We start from the raw sequence: 19,155 nt of genomic DNA on the forward strand, positions 1-19,155 counted from the left end.
TTCTGGCAGATTGCAAACTGTTTGGAAGTAAGATTTCTTTGGAGATAACCTGTATGCACAGTCCTTAACACAGTGTTGTGCTGGGACTCTGAAGCACCACTGCAATTTAATGTAGAGTATCACAGGTGACTCTTCAAGGGAAAAAGAGGAGCGACTTCTGCAAAGACGTCTTTGGCCTCTCAAAGCAACATGCCCTGCTTGGAAGTACATTTTAGCCAGCAGAAGGCTGCTGTCACGCAGGGGGCCAGCTTCAGGTGCTAATAAAGCCCTGCCAGTTTACCCCAGCTGGAGGCCTGGCGCAGGTTTGATGTGCTGGGGCAGGCTGGCTCCGGGCAGAGGGACTCTGCTGGTGTGTGCCCCTGCTGAAGGGCTGCGTTGCTGCCGGTGAAGCTGCAGCATCTCACAGGGTCATTTTCTCTTTGTGAAACTAATGGCCCATGCACGCATTTAGTGTAAACCCCACGCTTCAGGAGTCTCTATTTTCTCAATAAAAACACAATTACACGTGAAACAAAAGTTTGCTGCCTTCTCCCTGACAAAAAGGTAAATAACAGCAGAGACACTTCCTTGGCAGTGAGACAGAAGGTGTAGAGGTGCACCCAGACTCAGAACACTACTATTTTCACCAGCCTTTGCCGTGTCTGCTGTTTCTCCTGCAGAGCAGTATTCTGTGCCTTGTTCGTCAGGTGACTGTGCTCCTGCTGTTCCCTGGCCCTTGTATTTTGGTTTTATTAGTCAAGAATCTATGATCGGCACTTGAAAATCAGCTGTTCTTGCATGTCTGGTAATCTGCTTGTGGAATATTTGAACAAGCCTATCTGTACGCATACAGCAATAGTCCCAGAGCTGATGCAACACATTTAATGTTGCAAAATAACACGTCAGGATTTTCTAGTCTAGTGGTTTGTATTTTTAATAGGTAAATATTTATCTAAGTGTTACACTGGGATTAAGCTTCTGTGGGTGACTGTTACGCTTTTTAGCATATTGATCGAGATGTGTTTACATGGTGAAATTGAATAAGAATGGCACTCAAGTCTGTCTTATGAAAGAGGGAACTGAAGGGGAAATTTTCTCCCAATTGTCCTTTTTCCATAATTTCCCCTGTGTTTGCCAGCAGGTGAGGCTGGCCTGTGAGTCCTGCACCTCTATTTCTCTATTAACAGGAGCCCTGAGGGAAACATGTTATGCCCCTTAGCTCTGTTCCCAGCGGAGCTGATACCTCGCGCTGTCTTAACTGGGTAATCTGCCCTCCCATTTGCTTTATAGCCCATGAAGGGGATTCTGCAGGGCTCGGGGAATCTTATTTCTGTGGCAAGGAGGGGAGGCTCCTGATGCCCTCCCAGTGCTTTTTGAGTGCGGAGGAGGGAGCCCTGGCGTGGGTGGAGGTGCCCCTGGCACGTCCTCACCCTCCTTATTCCAACCTCACAACCAGCTGGCCCAAAAGTGTTCATTTTCACCCATCAGCTGAAGTGGTTGAGTTGGTTTTTTTTTTTTTTTTAAATTAAACATCCTACAGTAAAATTAAGGAAATGCTGAATGTTGCATATTAATAACACCGAGCTATGACTCATACCAATAAAAGTGAGGAATTTTCAAGGACATGGCTTGAACACTGACCCATGAACCTAGGTGGCTGAAAAGGGAAGCTGCATCCTAGCTCAGACTTGTGTGTGTGCATATAATTGTATATCAAAATCAGAATAGGCCTGAGGCTGCCTTTCTCATCATCTCTTTCAGCCCACTGGGGAACTGGGCTAAGTAGAAAAGTGGGGCTCTCCTCTCTGCTCATTGTGCTGCGATGTCTGTCTCACACAAGAGGTTAAAAATGTCTTGCTTTCTTGGAATTAATTAAAGTTCGTTTGACTGGAGCTGGTATGTTTTAATCTGCTGTACCCTAGCTTCAAAATTAGATGGCATATTCTTGAACATTGTTGTGTCAGAGAGGTTTTTAATTTTATCTTAAGTTTAGTTTTATGATATTAATAAAAAAAAGGTTCAGAGTTTCTGTGCTGGGAGGCTTTCATAAACGTTAATGAAGGGGCTCAGTCTTTTACAAATCAGTTAATAAAACTGCACTGTAGCAGATGGGGGATGTCTAGGCTCACATTATCCTCAGTTTCTTAAATGCTTATCTGCTTTCTTGTGTCTAAATGATGAACTGTTTTGAGAAATCATAAACAATAAAATACTTTAATTACATCTGTGGGTGAGACAAGGAAGAGGAAGTTCAGAAGTGGTGCCCTTTATTTGCATTGGCAGAAACTGGATTTTATATGAAATTTTAAGAGAATGTTTGTTGTTGTCTCGGATTATCCGAAAGGCTTTTGCTAGTGAAAAAAAAAAAAAAAAAAGAAGAAAAGAAAAAACTAAACAAAAAAAGGTCAGATGTGAGTTTGATATTGTCCTGACTTGTTGACTGCAGGAGTTAAAAAAAAAAAAAAAGCTATTTATATTTGCACTTTGGGAGGGTGATGTACCCGCAGATCTCAATATCGTGTATAAACTGTATAGATCTATGTGTTTATACAACCCTTAGCACCAAAATATCTGATTGTATCCATAGCCATTTATTGGATTTTTAAAAATTTCATTAATAAGCCTAACACCTTTGTGAGATACTTGTAGTTAAGCTTTCAAAACAGATGGGGAACGTAAGTCTCACTTTCTGCTTTCATCACTTCCAAAGCAGACACAGTAGTCAGCTATTTTCATGACTTAATAGTGTGGGGTTTGGGTCAAGTATGCCTTTAAAGCTAAGCTAAAAGTTTCCATCGGTAGTGTCAAGCTAACTGCTCGGTTGGAAGAGATGAAAAACTGTAGGCTAAGAAGCTTTAGGAAGCAGCAGCAGTGATTTGAAATAGCTCCTTTAAATCATTATGAGATTTGTAGCTGTACCTAAGAGTATCCCAGAGGGTGAAACTATAACTTCGAGCATAGCGTATGATTTGAAAGTAGATGACTTCAATCATATTGCTAAGCAGTAGATAGGGGAAAACAAGGACATGAATGCTTTTATACATATTTGAATGTGAGTGTGCGTGTACCCTGAAAGAGAAAACTTTCTTAAATTTTCTTTATAGAGGAAGATTTGTATTTCTGTAATACTTTTTCTAGTCAGAATAAAGCAATAAAAAGTACAAAAAGATCCCTGGGGTTTAGCAGGTTGATATATATTTACTCATTTAGTTTTAATTTTTATTTTTTCAAAGACTTTACCTAACACAGGTAAGACATAAAGGGTTTTATTTGTTTAACCTATTTATTATCTGTAATGTTTTTAATAGATTTTTGATTCAGCTGGAGGATATGGATTTGCTGGTGTCCAGAATTCAGCCAACTCTGCTGAGGTAAGATATGTCTGTCCTCATTCTGCACCTTCTTGTTTTTAAATTCCTGAATACATTTCACTAAGTGTATGATGAGGCTGCTTCAGAAACCCCACAGAGTTTCATAAAATGCAGTTAGCGTTAGATGGCAGGATTATAATTCTGCTAATGAAGAACGTAAGTTTCTGAACACACATAGCAGCCTTTTTAAAAAAATAATAATAATTTTAAAAAACTCAAAACATCCCTAGAATCTTTTTCATGCCAGTAATCCTTACAAGGTATACACTGTCTGAGAGAGTTTTGGAACCAAGCTTATTTAAAGCATCCTTCACAGTATGGCAAAACCCAAGGTGTATTTTTTCCCTCTGCCTACTTCAACAGAGCCTGTATATTTTGAGTATGAAGGCAAATAAAGTCCAATTAAACTCTGTGGAGCACGCCAGCAGAAAAGTGTGAGTTAATATATAGCTGGAGATCTCCCAAGCAAAGGAAGAGGAAGCAGCATCCCCTCAACCACGTTACTCAGTAAATAGCTGCGGCCGAGTTCCTCCGGTGCCCGGGAGGAGGAGGGCTACTGCCCGCCCCTGCCTGGCATGAGTTGCCGTCCCTCTCAGCTCCCGCAGCCTCCTGGGGGACAACATCGCTGTCCCATGGCCTGGAAGCAAAGCAGGATGCTACAAAATCCATAATCACATATGTGTAGGACCACTGAGTGTTGTCTATGTACTGCGTGGCTTACACAGGCAGAATCCTTCTCCCTCCGTAAGGCTTGTGCAGGCTCCAAATAAAAAACCCAAATTAAGTCTTAGGTGCAGGGTTTCTGGGCTTTGCTTTCTGTATGGTATGGCTGGATTTCTTTAATGGCAACAGATTCAAAAGGGGTACTTGTCTTCCCATCTACCCCCTGTCCCTTTTACTCCTTTGTTCCCCAAACCAGATATTCCCCTGATGCAGTTTAAAACTTGAAAGCAGACTTTAAAAAACTCATACTACAGTACTGTTCCCTTTCAGCTGAGTTTGTGTACCAGGTATTAGACAAAAAGTCAACATCTGCATTTAAAATGAAATATTGCCCTTGAAAATGATTAACTATAATGAAGAGCTGTAATGAATCTCGTGAGGAAGGTTTGGAAAAAGTTCATCATTTCTCATAGGTTTTTACGTTGGTTTGTTTAGCACATCATTATGTGCTACATGCTTCATTTTCTCATCAAGTGCATTCATTTAATGGCCAGGTAGGAAAGAAATATGTAATTATACAGAAGTTGTACCACTGAAAGAGGCATCTCCCACTGACAGCAGCTAATCCTATAATGCTGTTTTGCCTCCTGAAGTATCTTCACATTCTGTCTGTTCTTTGAAGAAGTATATTGAAACACCTGAACTCCCTTAGTTTCTTGACCACTTGCTTGTTATGTCCTGGGGTAGGAAAGCATTTAAACTAAATCACTCCTCTTTTTTCAAAATAAATTGCAATTATGAGGGATTTCTGGGTGAAATGATCTCCTGTAGAGAACACTTACAAATTCCTCCAGGATGCACCACTGGGTGTGGTGTGAGATGGCATCCATTTCCTACCTCAGAGATGGCAAACACAAATCGTTCCTGTCCTGTCCTGTTAAAACATGGAAAGATTTGGTCCCTCCTAAAGCTGAGAAGAGGCAAAATCTTTTGGGTGCCCCCCCTGAAGGTTTCTCCCAAAGGGCCATGGCTCCATTCCCTCGGTTTAGCACAGACCCCTTGGGGCTGGGAGGTTGACAGTGCTGTCTTGTGCAATGGTGTCTGCAATGGGTGTCTTGTCCTCTGGCCTGATGAGTGCATTTGCTCTTCCTGAACCCTTTTGAAGAGACTGAGAAAGATTTTGAAGGTGCCAGGGAATGGGCAGAATGAAGTCCTCTCCCTTCGGTGCTGTGTTGGGGAAGGGACAAGGTCTGGCTTCTTGACCCAGCTCTCGCAATGGGGTTTATGTGTTCTCCATAGCTGCTGCATAAAAACAGCCTGCTCCAAATTCGGCGGGAGCTCGCAGCCCAGCTCTGCAGATAGAGGGGACTGGCATGGGGGTAGCATCACTGTAAATTTTGGGCCAAGCTTCTACAAAGTTTCGTAGGGTTGTGTTTCAAGATGAAAAAAACACCCCAATTTAGATGCTGAAGCGGAGCTCTGGAGCTCAACCTTATTTCTAGAAAAACATTATTATTATTATTATCTCAACCTTATTTCTAAAGCCTTTTTTTAAAATGGGAATTAACTATAGCATGGGCATTTTTAAGATCCTGACATTTTGATGAATCATACGACAGCTCAGAAATGATTCATCATAACTCTGAAAACCGTTACTTTGGCATCAGCCCAGTTTCATGGGCTGATTTCAAATGAAAAACAAAACCAGCATCAAAACTTTTATAAAATGCTACCTGAGGAGTGCAGTGAATGATGAATAGTGAAGTCTGCCAGGGAGGCTATATTTTCCCTGAAAAGGATAATAAAAACAGAGGCAAATTGTGGGGGGAAATTATGAAGTAACCTATTGGTCCTGCAGCAGCCCTGTGGCACAACGTGTGACAGCCTGCAAATCCTGGCGCCTATTTCTGGAAAATTGGATGGGTTGTTATAACTTTATGTGGCAATGAATGAATGAACTATTGTAGAATTAGTCACTGCAGGCATAACAGGAAAAAAAAAATCTCTTTTCATGTCAGATTTTCTGAGATGGAAAATGTGGCTGAAGCAACAGTACCTTGACTGCAGTTAAGGAACATAGTCATACTTAATAACAGAGGTGAGTTTATCTCAAGGCATATGCTTAAGCACCAGTGGCAAGGAAAGGAAAGCATCTTACGCTGGCTGTGGAACTTTCTGTCCTGTCTTAAAAGCTTCTGCAAGAGGGTGGCCTTCAACCTATTTCTCATCACCTTCATCCTCCGTTTTGGGTTGGCTTTGTTTTTACTTCTGGCAATAGTGAGATTTATTTCTGTCGGACGTATTTGAAGAACTACTGTTGCAGTGCGATAAACCACTGTGGTAGTTGCAAACCTCTGAGCTGCTGGGAGCATTTCCCTAGCTGAGGCAAGGTAGCTTCGGTTTTCCCTGGAGGAAGCCGCTGGGGAATTCAGTCTGACTCGTTCCTGCTCAGCTCTCACAGCCTGCCTTGCCCTTTCTCCTTTCTGTTATTTACACCGTGGAAGGAGGTCAGTGTTTATTCCCAACCACTTGATTTAGTGCTTTCCGAGAGGACCACAATTCTACGGGAATGATCTTCTACACCACCAGTGTTATGAGCAGTCTGGAACCACAGCCACCGAGGTTAAACTAACCTGGTGTAGATTTCATCGCTCCATTAATTGCAGTAGTAGTTGCTGGATCTTAGCAGGCTTTCCATGGAAATGGAAAGTGTTAGTTGAAATTTCATTTTCAACTAGTTAAGAGGGACGGTTGAGTAAGAGAGATAAGATTTGTGAATGTCATTAGTTCATTAATATTATTCCACCAAAACCAGCATTACTCTGGCATCAAATTATTATTGTGCCATATTCTGGATTGGCTGCAACCTGAATTTCGGCATTGTTTGGCAACTACCTGAGTAGGATTGCTTACTATATCATTTTCACAGCCATGGTTGTTATTTGGAAAAACAAAATAGTATTGGTCTCTCTGTTGCTACTGGTAGATTGGTGTCAATAACTTTGTTGCCTTCAGGGAGGGAAGCAGTCCCCGTGCAGTGATTTTACTGCAGCTTTTAATTGCAGTGCACCCCTGGGCTTGTGTCCCTGCAGAGCCAGGAGGAAGAATTGTATAATCAGGGGGCTTTATGGAGGTAACAGCCCTCCCCCAACCCAAACAAACGTGCAGAAATACAAAGGAAAAGTATTAGGGAGGTAGGCACCCCTGGCAGCAGCTCAGGTTAACTTAAGATACGTCTTGGGTTGCAGTTCTGCCACTTTACGGGGTTATTGTCCCTTTCCATTGGCTGTAAGGGGACTGAAGGGACCCTGTCTGTGTAAACTTAAATGCCTTGATGTGTCTGTTTAAGAGACGTGCTGAATAGGCAGAGCCAAATATATAGGTGAAACTCCACATTCTGAACAGTTCTCAGTAGTTTTCTTGTCCTTGTGTGGCTTCCTTTGAAACTCATAGCCTGAAGTGCAGTACAGGAGAACGTGTGAAAATGAAGGGTGAGAAAATGATGGGGAATTTATTCAGGCTGGATGTTGTTATTTGATCAAGTGGAGTGGCTTTGGAACGAGGGTGAATGTGAAGCAAAATGGTAAGCAGGCAAATACCCTGTGAGACCTATGAAACAGTATGTTCTTAAACTGTAACTAGAATAGGAACACTTCATTCCTGCATTAGTCCTTTATTATGTTAGGGCAAGCCTTGCTCCACAGTGCTCTCTGCTGGAAGTTTACTATATTACCATTTTCTGTCAAAACTACAGTAACTCCGTGTTTTTTGCATTTGTTAATTAGGCAAAATTCTAGTAGTCAGTTCTTAAGAGTTTATTCACACTGCTATATAGTATCAGGTAGCTACATATTTTTGCTTCGAGTTAAATCAACAATTAATATAAGGGCATAAAAGCCAGTAACGGGAATACAGAGGAAGTGCGATCCGTTCCCAAGGAAGTCAAGTCTTCGACAGTGAGCGAGAGCAGGTGACAGAACTTTGTCCCTGTCTTGCCATGGGGAAATAATCAGGACCATGTCTAAATACATATCCACTGCAAACTGCCAATGCAATTGTACTTACAGGGTTTTTTGCAACACCCACATATGTTGTACTTTTCTCCCTTGTTTCCAGCAGCAAGTCGATGACTTTTTGAATGTCTACTGCTCAGTGCCAGAGAGCATCCAGAAGGAGAGTCCTTGGGAAACACAAACATATATTCGCTTCTGTGATGGCCCAGGAGTGACGCTGACCCTCACACCGGAGCACCGGGTGGAAGATGTTTTGATTTTGGCGTGCAAGGTACTCAGTTTTCATGTACGAATGCACCTTGTTAACAGCTGTGGAGTTGAGAAGGAATGTAACCTGTCAGGGGGTGTCTAAATAGAGCACAATACCAGCAGCTCCCGGTCACTGTATTAAGGCACGTTGCCCTGTTGCCTTTAGTTGTGTTATGTATGTATCGTAGCCAAGGTAGCAGGGTTGTGGAAAGGTTTTCAAGCATTGCTCGAGACAGCACACAGTGAGTACTTGAAGAGTGGTGATGGTTTGCCAGGTAGTCAGCCCCTGAGCAATCCCAGCACGTGTCCGCTCTACGTTGTCATTGCGGTACGTGCAAATTAATCATGGAGGAGTAATGGGGACTGGTTGAGTTAATGCCAGGAGATTAAGACATTTAAGACTGCTGTGACAAAGGCTATCATATATGTTTGCTTCTGAAGGGACCCTTTTAAGCTTTTAATTAAATACCAGCTCACCTTGTGAATTTCAAAGAGCACCTTCCCTTCTGAAAGTCAGTGCCGGGAATTTGAGAGGGATTGCTATACATCTTGGGACAGAAAAACTGAGTCGTGAGTTAAAGGTAAAGTAGAAATACCAGTTTTAATCACAGATAAAAGACCAGCACCTCTAGAACACCACAGCGTACCTAGCACCTTTGTCTCCACGTGTGTCTGTGCTTGAATTTAGCTATAACTTCATGATTCAAGTCACTTAAATTATGCAAACGAACTTTTTGAGGAAAAAAAAACCCAAAACTAACTTTGTACTCCCAGTTTCTGTTTTCTGATAACTGGTAAATACAGTTTATTTACTTCACAAGTAAAGGGAGAAACAGGAAAAGGAGGAGTCCTGCTCTCTACAAAATGCAGCTGTAGCTTTTGGCATAGGTTAGTGTGAACTTTCAGGTGAGCTCATTCAACTGGCTTGAAGTTAATGAATTTTGAGGCTTCTTTTTAAGCCATTTCATGGCTCTTTGCACCTGGTAATGTTGTAAACAAAAAGAAAATTATTAAACTATACCAGTTTTTAAAATATCAGGGTGAACTCTAGTTTTTAAGTCAAAATAAGCGCTCTGATTTAGCCAAGCCACAATATGTCTCTGTGGCATCACTGAGAAGGAATTATCTTCCCGTTGCTTTTGCTGGTGTAGACTGAATCCTGCAGAAGCAGTCTAATGCCTGGCTTTACTTTTTAAAAAATTCACTGTACCTAGTGAGGCTAAAGGGATTGTTTGAGACATTATTTGACCACCAGATGGCACGGTACAGCTGAAACATTTGGAAGTAGTTCAGGTGACAATTCAAGACCCTTAAAAGAGGAAAAGAAAGTTATAAATGTAAAATTAAGTTGAAAAGGAAATTCCTTACCTCTCTTACTCCATCATTCCAAAATATTTGTAACTGTAAAGCTGAATTTTAATTTTCATTGTCTGTATCACATGAAAATTTAGTTTTAAATGATTTGATTTTTTTTTTTCTTAAACGTTTTTCTGTTTTATTTTTTCTTTCTATTCTGTGTGTAAAGCTTTTCATAAGCATTCTCTAATGATGAATACTTTCTGCTCATCTGTCCTGGTTCTTTTCCTTCTTACATTTTCATTCTGCTCTGGTGAGTGTAAGGAATCTTTCTTCTTAACAGAACACATTTGAATGTTATGTGTATAAGGATAAAGTTCAAAGGGGTGGTTGTTTTTTTTCCCTTCATTCATGCTTTATGGGGTTTATACTTTTCTCATTTCTGTTTTCCATCTGAGGCTTTTGGATAGCACGTATAGAAAAAATGTGCATTTAAATAGAATTGTTCAGGATACAGAACACATGCAACTCGTAAACTGTTACACATAGTAAAATGTTAAGTTAATTACTAGTTACTCAGTAGATTTAGATTTTGTAAGCTGCAGAGATGGGTTAAAGAGGTTAAATAACTCTCAGGGATGCAGTCATTCCCCCTCTTTAGAAATATTGCTTCCTCCTGTTTTAGAAATGTTGCCCTATTAATATGCTAAAATGAAACGTTTTGTGCAGTGGTCTCACTGGCATCCTGATTTTCAGAGAGGCTCCCATCAGGGGCTCAACGCTTTCAGGCTAATATCCTTTGGGAATATTCCTATTTCCCTTTGACTTCCTGTTGAGACAGGATTTTTGCTTTGACCTCACGTGGTGAGAAAAAATAGGTGAAACTCTCTGATCGTAGATGAAACCCAGCAATAAAAATAAAATGCAATAAAGGCAAACCCTTAGGGAGCCTGCTTCCCATCCCCTCTCCTAACAGCCCATGCATGCATATACATTTTCTACACCAGAGGAAAAAGTTGCTGAGCAGAACAGAGTCATTAAAAGTAGTCACAGAAAAAGATGGTTGTGAGCGTAAGTTCAAAAGGACAGAAAACAGTTGTGATGTCTTTGGAAACATGTAGCAGTGCTCAGTTAATCTAATAGCCAAGACATAGTGTTTATGAAAGGATCTGGGAGGGTTGTAAGGGAAAATGGAAATTGCACTTGAACCTTATCTTCTAAGCAAGGCAGCTAGTTTTGTTTATACCACAAAAATAGTTAGAAAATTACTTGTTGAGGATTGCTTTTGCATGATTTCTAAAGAGCTTTTTGTGTGTGTCACTTCTTTATCTTCTGGGATTCTGGAAGTAAATAACGAATTCCAAATCCCATTCTCTTTATTCCTTAGATGAAACAGCTGGAGCCAAGACACTACGGCCTACAACTCAGAAGACAGTTTGATGAAGATGTGGAGTACTATGCTCCTGCACCATATGAATTCATAGTAGACCAGGAAAGTGTGACTCCTTTGAGATAAAGCTCCATGATGTCTGCAGCTACAGTTGAATTATCACCTACGAATATGTGTGATTTAGATCTAAAATAAGGTTTTAAAGCTGTTCCTGGATTGATTTTTCTGCCATCCTCATTCACACAGTCCATGCCTATGCAGACGTTTGGGTGGCTAGGCACTGCAAACACTCTCTTCAAGAACCATGTGAAGATTTAAGAGGGGGTTCTGGTACAAAAGCGAAGTGTCAGTCTCTACTCCAGGCTGGGTTTTCTATCTTTAGCTTACTCTGCTTTTAGTCCCACTGATACTGGTGACACTCGCACAGTAACACAGTTCTCTGTGTAAAGACAGCATGTTTTCCTCTTTATTTATGCAAAGAATATTGTGCTTACTTCTCATGCTGTACCTTTGGGTTTTGATGCTTGAAATTTCATAATTTTGATGACTTCTGTTATTGTTTTTTTCCAACAGGTGTATGATGAAATAGAAATTTGTCCGTTAAATATTTATTACATTCATCTTACAAAGACTGAAAACATAAGTGATTTTGGTAAGCTCTCAGGAATTTTTCTTTTTATTTTTCTCATTGCTTGCTTGCTTTCTTCAGAACATTTCTGTCTCTGAGAGCAGGCAGAGCCATCCTTGATAGCTCAAAGTCTGAGTCTGCAAAGGACTTGAGGCATTATAGCGAAGACCCAAACTGGTTATTTTATACTGGCAAGCACAATTCTTGTGTTTGGGAAGGGTCCACTTTCTAATTCTGCTGTGCTGGCCAAATAATTCAGGCGTGGAATTGTCAGAAGACGTCCTTTCCCAGGATTAATACGATCGATCTCAGTCTGGCCATGGTCAATGTCTGCTCTTTTCTGTTTGGGTAGCAGGATCCTTTTTTGGCACAGTATCAACAGAGTGCCCTTTGGTACAAATTCTGACAGGCTTTTTATCCGTGGGAGGTGGTTATGCCCAGGAATAATTTTATACCTTGCAAAGATACCTTTGTAATGCAGCACTGTGCTGTTCTTTAGCTCCATGTCTGTTGGTATAAATTACTCCTTTCTGGGCTATCTCACTCACTGGTCTGTGTGGATTTGCTGTTTATAGTTTGCGTCTCCTGGTTTCGGATCTGTTTAAGACACCTCTATGTCTGATGGACACACTGCAGAACTCTTACCATAACGATGAGCTGTGTTACTGAAATGTCATATGGGGCTGAGGTAGAAAATATTTTTTGAAATGTAATTTAGTTTTTTTTACAGCACAGCATGACATTTCCTGGAAGTTCAAAAGCCCTATTAACTTTGTCAGGCCTTAAAATGGCTGAGAAACAATGTGGTAATTTGTCTATGCTCCGTAGGTGTGTTCTCATGAGAAGTATCCTCCCTCTGGTTGTGTAGAGTCTACTAAAAACACAAAACAAAAGGGAAATGTTTCTGAGAAAGTTTATTTGATTTAAACTGCTTTTTCTTCAGGCTTTGCTGTCACAGCACAAGTTGATGAAAATCAGCGTCTCAGCCGTATATTTGTAAGTGATGTTCTCCCCGATGGACTGGCATACAAGGAAGGTATTGTACCATACTTATGTTTAATACTGTACTTCATTATCTTTTTAAAGTCCCAAAACATGAGGGAGCTTTAGTGCTGCTGTCTGAAATGGTTCTTGGCTTTTACTATTAATGTTTTTCTTTCCTGAAGACCCTGGAAAGTATGTGATATTGAGAAAGATAATGTATACAGAGCAACTGCATTATCCTTTCAGTATAGTGGGGAGAGTTCTTGTTCACCCTTGGATGCAAAGTCTGCGTTCACCCATCTAACCAAGTGCTTTTGCACAGAGGAACAGGCTGGAGAAAGAGTTCATCTCACACTGGGGAACATCATGGGCTTGGTCAGTCTCCAAGACCCATCACTTCCACTTTTGCTGGCAATGAAAAGTAGCCTCCCTCCCCAAAATAGTTTTCTGCATACCTTTCTGTGGTGCCTTCTCTACTGAGCTGCTCAGAAACCATGCTTCTCTTCATTGGCACAGCAGGACCACGTGAGTTCTGCTCTCTGAAAAAGAGAGACAAACACAGGAAAATGGAGACAGAGAGTTTCATTTGCTACCTGAGAGTAATGGCCACTTGGTGGTTGCTGACCTTGAAAAGGGCAGCGGTTGCCACTGTTCAGATTTGTACAAAAGCTGAGAAAGACTCCATCCGCTGTTGTTCCAGTTTTGCATGAACAACCTGATCTGCGTGACTAGTGCCTTGTTCTTCCCAGATAATGAAGGATGTGTTATGGTGCTGTACACTGGTGGTATCCGAGCTGTGAGAGGTGCCTCTATTCTAATCTTGAAAGTTGTGCTGCCCTCCCACCTGCCAAACTCTGTGGCATCTTTAGAAAGAAACAACTCAGTTGCTGTACTATGTGTAACACCTATCAAAGTAAGCAGGAGGTTGATCTGTATAATTACAGCACCAATAAAGCTCCCACCGATTCCAATGGACTTGTGGTAGGATTAGGCTATTTGAATCAAAACCATAAAAATAAACGGTGAATCAGCATAAGGTTTGGTTTGTGACCCTTTATGTTTTGTATTCCCTCTTTTTTTTTTTTTTCCCCCCTCCTTCTTCTTCCCTTTCACATGCTCTCAGGGCTCCAAGTAGGCAATGAAATCCTGAGCATAAACAGAGAGGCTGTGTCTGATCTTGACCTCAGGCAGATGGAGCTTCTGTTTTCAGAGAGAAGCGTAATGCTCACTGTGAGACCAAACCAGCAACCCTTATGTGCGTCCTGGTCAGATGGCGATGTTTCCAGGGACCCAAAGAGTTTGTTGCCCCCTCCAAACCAGTCACAGCTCCTGGAAGAGTTTCTAGATAACTTCAAAAAAACCACAGCAAATGGTAAGAGGTTGACAATAATTCCATTACTTCCACCTCATTTCCAATGTCACTGGTTTTTAAAACTTAATTATGTTTAAAATTCTGTGCTTGCTTCAGTGAGAAACCCAAGTACAGATTGTTTAAGTTCCATTTATGCTCCATATCTGTCTGTTATTTTATTATTTTCTAGAAAGTAGAAATGGAACAGAGTATGATCATTGCTGCAGAGAAATAGGTTGACGGTTGGACTTTATGATCTTAAAGGTCTTTTACAACCTAAATGATTCTATGATTCTATGAAATTATATTCTTTTAATCCATTTGGCCACGCCACCCAGTATTATCAAGCGCTCTCCTAGCTGTTCTGTGTCATCTTGGGTACCTCCAGTACTTCCATTTCCCAGGTTTCAGTGGTTGAAATGATGCGATGGCTTTCAGAAGTATTGTTCTGTGTTTACCATGCTTTACATCTGGTAAAGTAGTGCATACTTTAAGGGTATCTTAAATGCAGTAATCATCATCACCTCAGAAAGGAGCCATTTAGCTCTGCTCCCGCACAGTGGTATTATTGTGTTCCTGTTGGATACAGCTGCTCACCCTCTAGAAGAAAGCCTATGAAAACAGCTTTTATAGGGATTGTTTTGCTACTACCTGCTCATCTTATTCCATGTAATACCACTGTTCTAAGCATCGAATGGGGGATGTATCCTATCAGTCAGGGAGAGGTCCTGATGGGTTTCCATATGAGTGAGGAGCACTGGGCAGAGAAGGTGCCAAAAGCCTGTGTGGTGAGGACTGCTCCTGGATGACACCACAGCCCCCCAGCCCCAAGGAAGGTGCCAGTGCTCACTGCTGGGTTGCCTTTTCAGCTGGCGATAGGAGGTGGCTCGTAGAGGGGCATTGCCGCCCCGCTGGGTGGAGGAGAGCCATGGTCACCCTTCCTGTCCTTTCGCTGATCCTACTTCATGTCAGAAATGCATCTTGTGGTACCAGAATACTTGTAAACGCCTGTCTGAAATAGAAAGGAAGTGGGGATTTGCTCTCCTTCCTTCCCACGCCTTGACTATTTTTCGAACACGACAGAAGCAAATTTAACTCTGGTTTCTTGAGTGTAAAGGGTGCAGTTTCCTTGCTGCACCTCTGGGAGACGCTGGTAAAATTCTGCAAGAAAGCTGACCAGGGTGCACTGCTGTGTGAGGAGAGCAGCGAGAGGTACAAAAAGGGATGGCTGATTTTTGTATATAACTACGGCGGCAAGTGTTTTCTGATTGGAATTTTTTTCATAATTAAAAATGGGAGAAGAAAAAGAATCACGTAGGAGAAGTTGTTAGAATGCATTTAATTACAAAGCTATTTTATTAGGTCATCTTTTGAAATTAAAAGAGATCTGAATACAAGATTTGTGATACAGTAAGTAGCATCTCTCTCAGGGGCCTTATTTCAATTTAAAATGCCATTAAATTGGCTAGTGGCACATAAAAGTTAGTGTCATAAACCAAAAATTATGATAGAGCTAATTAATTACATAATTATACCAGGGCTATCATTCAGCTTGTTGGCTTGATATCATAGGCCAGCATTACCTAGAGTATTCAGTATAATGAATGTACGTGTCCACTCACTAGATTCCTCATTCCTCCAGGATAAATTTGCAATCTGTGCAAATATTCCATTATAATAGGAAATTACTGGAGCATGTATTGTATTCTAAGCACTAGTGGATAAAGGGACGTAGTATGTTTGCTTTTCCGCTTAAAAGCAGCTAAGGAAGATTTATTTTATTCTGAAAGGGAACAAATAGTTCTAAATTAAGCTTTGTGAGAAGGACTTTCATGTTTATTGAATTCAGTGCTTAGTGTTGGATCACCTGATCGGGTTCAAATGGAAACAGAAGAAAATGGCATTACTTTGAATTAATAGATAATCATAACTGGTTTAACTGTTCTGTGCCCTGTTATTCATTCAGGAATTGACTAAGATTTTAGATAAGAAGAGGGGGTATTTAATGATCTGAGCAGGGATTTGGAGGCCAGAGACTCTTAAACTCACATCCAGTGTTTAATTCTGTCCTGTCTCCTTTGGTAGAGTTGAGTGAGTCACTCTTAAGACCACAGTTTTCAAAAATAATTTCTGCCATTTCCTTGTCCGTGTTGAGCCTGTTCTTCCAAGGCAGTGCCTTTGAAAGTCAGTAAGTGCCAGCAGAGGGGGACCTCTTTCAAAAATCAAGCACTGTTTGGCACAAGGTACATGCTTGGAGTTAAAAACCTTAAATGCTTTTGCTGTCGCCTCCCTGTTTGTAAAAATTAATTAACTCTATTTATCTTTCTAGAGTACTGTGAGAATTAATGAGCTAAAATTAACAAAGTTCTTGGAAAATGGAAATTTTCAGCACCGAGTCATGTGGTAATACCCTGGCTGGTGCTTGGTGACAACAACCAGGCGAAAGCAAAACAGAATTTGCTTAGAATCACTGTCTTCATATAACTGGGGTGGTAATAGTTTGTCCACATTTGTTTACAGTTCTGTAACTGCTTAGCATAACTCTGATGAATGCCTTTTCCTATGCATTCTGCTGTGTTGAGGATACCCAATTATACCTCGTGGCAAACTTGGGCAGCCTTTACTGTACAGAAGGGAAGTGATTGACTTTCTCCAAAGCCACTAACTCTGCCACTCCTAAAAACCATTCCCAGGGAATTTTCTGTGAGAGTGATTCATTTCCTCTGAGAGGTTGCTATACCCTTGTAGCTGTATTTTTGGACCTGCTGTGGTCATATCATTTGATCTCCCACACGGCAACGCTATGTGCTTGCTGCTTAGCCACTTGGCTAGCAATAAGCTTATCCTGGAAAAGAAATGAGCTGAAATACTTTTAAAAAATGCACTTGTAAATGTGGAAAACCAAATAACAGAGCAACTAAATTGGCTCCAAGCTCCAGTGCTAAGGAAATATTAAACAAATATTTGTGTAGAATTAAAAAATGAGGGAATTGGACTGGAATTCTTACAACTGTGGAGGAAAAAATACCTCATTTTAAGATGGCATGGGTATTTGACGAATAAACAACAGAGAAGGTACGAGAATCGAAAACTGTATATTTAGGGCAACCCCGTGTGGGTTACTGGTATATCTATAGAGTGCTGAAGCAGGAGGTAGAAGCATTAGTGGGTGTGAAAACCCATTGCAGTATGCGAGTTGCTGTCACAGTTGGGCAATTATTTTTTTCCCCAGCAACTGTTTTTTTGCCAAAAAACCTGTCATTTCTGGTTAGCTGACACTGTTGAAATCAACCCTAATTTGTAAATAGATATCTCTGATTAAAAGAAAAAAAAAAAAGACAAAAGCGGGGGATGGCAGTTTGGATGTGCTTTAACAAGTTTCCATGAAGGAACACTTTCATCTGGGAGGGTTAGAGAGCTCCTTGTCTTTGGGGTAGGGCACTTACCTTCTGTGTGGGGTCTGGGTTCCTACCTCTAGGAAGATGGGCCAGACAGGAGCCCAGAAGCAATGAAGAAGACTTGGGTGCTGCTGACAAGGGGGAAGCTTGCTCCTCCTCCCCTTCCCCTGCACCGCCTTAGCCCTCCCAGCCCCATAGCACTCATCCCGCCCCTGTGCTGGCAGTGGCACTTGCTGGAGCCCTTGATGAAGCTAATTAAGGAGAAAACTTTCTTTCCACCTGTGCCCTGGAAACTCAAGTGAGCTGAACTGGTGGGTGCAGCATTCTGACAAGGGCCGGAGCCAGGTAAGCAGGAGGAGGAGGAGGAGGAGGAGGAGGAGGAGGAGCGGGGAGCAGGCAGGTGCCAGGGGAGAGCTGGTTGTAAGGAGAGTTACTGCCCGAGAAGGCAAGCTCCCTTTCAGGTGGCCTTGCCACAGAACGCCTCTCTAGCCATTTTGGAGCATGAGTTTTGCCCTCTGCTTTCCCACTTCTCGCACTGATGCCCGGGCAGCAGCATAGTCTGGGACACACTGGTTTGAGTTGCTCCTGACGAAGTTATTTCACATTGTATGGAGTCAGAGCGAGAGAGTTGGGCTTCGTGCTGTTTGATGAGTGCTGGAGAGGAGCAATGACGTTTCAGCTCCTGATCTGCTAAACACAGATATTTTTGTAACAGCTTCAGGAGGAGGATCAGTGATTTGAACCCTCACGTGGGAAGTGGCTCTTCTGTTTCCCAAGACATGAGGCACTCCTGATTTTAATCTTCATAAGCACACACAGAAGCAAAGCACATCAGTCGGCCACAAGTTTAATTTTGATATGACTAAATTCTTTTTAAAAATGTGGTCATAATAATAATTGGTTTGGATTTAATTCCAAGGTACTTTCCGTTTCAGGTACACTTCACTAGATGGTTTAGATGCTTCCGCAAAGCGTAATTGCAACTCACAGCTTCTCCAGAAAACTTTGTTCCATTCAGCTTCGTCAGATACCACCAAGCTGAGGGAGGAAAAGGGCAACGGGTTGGCTTTGCAGCCGGCTGGCTGTAGGCAAGTCGCTGCGCACACCTCTCCAGAGAGCACTCCCTGTGTCCTCTTCCAGCCCCAACCCAACCTGAGTATCAGAAAGACCTGTGTGTCCCTCTTAAGAAAAGAGGTGATGTAAGGATGATGTGAAACTAAGGTGGTTTTGTAGCCTCCAGCAGCTGGGGGCTGTGCCTGGAGCACTGGTGCAGACCCCTCGGCTTGCTGCTGTTTGCCCATAGTTTTTAAAGGATTTCGTAAGTGTCTTTTCATGTAACATTCAAAGCATTTTGTAAACAAAAGTAAAACCAAAACTTAACTGAAAAACATTTCTAAAACAACTTCTACTTTTAGTTCTTCCCAAATCAGGTCCTAGCTGCTGTTTCAACATTTAAATTCTCCTCATCGTGCTGTAGGGCTTGGCCTTCATTACGCTGCATGTGGGAGGAATTGAAGAAACTTATTTTTATTCTTTCACAGGAAACTCTTTTGAGCTCAGAAGAGTTGAATATTGCTTCTTAGCTTCCCGAGTCCCAAGGAACACCCACAGTCCTGTTAGATGCGAGCCTTGACCCGTGTTAGTGCAGGTCTGCACACATCACTCACGCTGGCCTGGTGGATCTAATACCAGATATCCGGTGGGTTTGCGTGGTGTGAGGTGACTTAGTAGAGAAGCAGTGCCTCTTTTTAACGTAGACATGTAGTTGTCTCTGCAGCGTGACTGCTTATCTGCCTAAAGATCGGTGACTCTGCTGAGTTCTCTTTTTTTTTT

At 41.7% G+C, this 19,155-nt stretch overlaps 1 protein-coding gene across 6 annotated transcripts in view; it reads left to right on the forward strand.

Moving 5' to 3' along the window:
• The window catches only part of TIAM2 (TIAM Rac1 associated GEF 2), a 158,668-nt gene that overhangs the window by 93,612 nt on the left and 45,901 nt on the right, over positions 1 to 19,155 (forward strand). For 4 of the 6 annotated variants that reach the window (XM_035899856.1, XM_035899859.1, XM_035899860.1 and 1 more), the window contains 6 exons: positions 3,288 to 3,350; positions 8,130 to 8,297; positions 10,959 to 11,063; positions 11,535 to 11,613; positions 12,533 to 12,625; positions 13,697 to 13,945. In XM_035899856.1, the coding sequence (XP_035755749.1) occupies positions 3,288 to 3,350; positions 8,130 to 8,297; positions 10,959 to 11,063; positions 11,535 to 11,613; positions 12,533 to 12,625; positions 13,697 to 13,945 (757 nt within the window). Of the gene's footprint in view, positions 1 to 3,287; positions 3,351 to 8,129; positions 8,298 to 10,958; positions 11,064 to 11,534; positions 11,614 to 12,532; positions 12,626 to 13,696; positions 13,946 to 17,549; positions 17,668 to 19,155 lie in introns of those variants that run through there. The other 2 variants (XM_035899861.1, XM_035899862.1) reach the window with 2 other exon arrangements.

The sequence above is a fragment of the Egretta garzetta genome, unplaced genomic scaffold, assembly GCF_000687185.1.
Source record: "Egretta garzetta isolate BGI_Z169 unplaced genomic scaffold, ASM68718v1 scaffold397, whole genome shotgun sequence".
Taxonomy (NCBI): domain Eukaryota; kingdom Metazoa; phylum Chordata; class Aves; order Pelecaniformes; family Ardeidae; genus Egretta; species Egretta garzetta.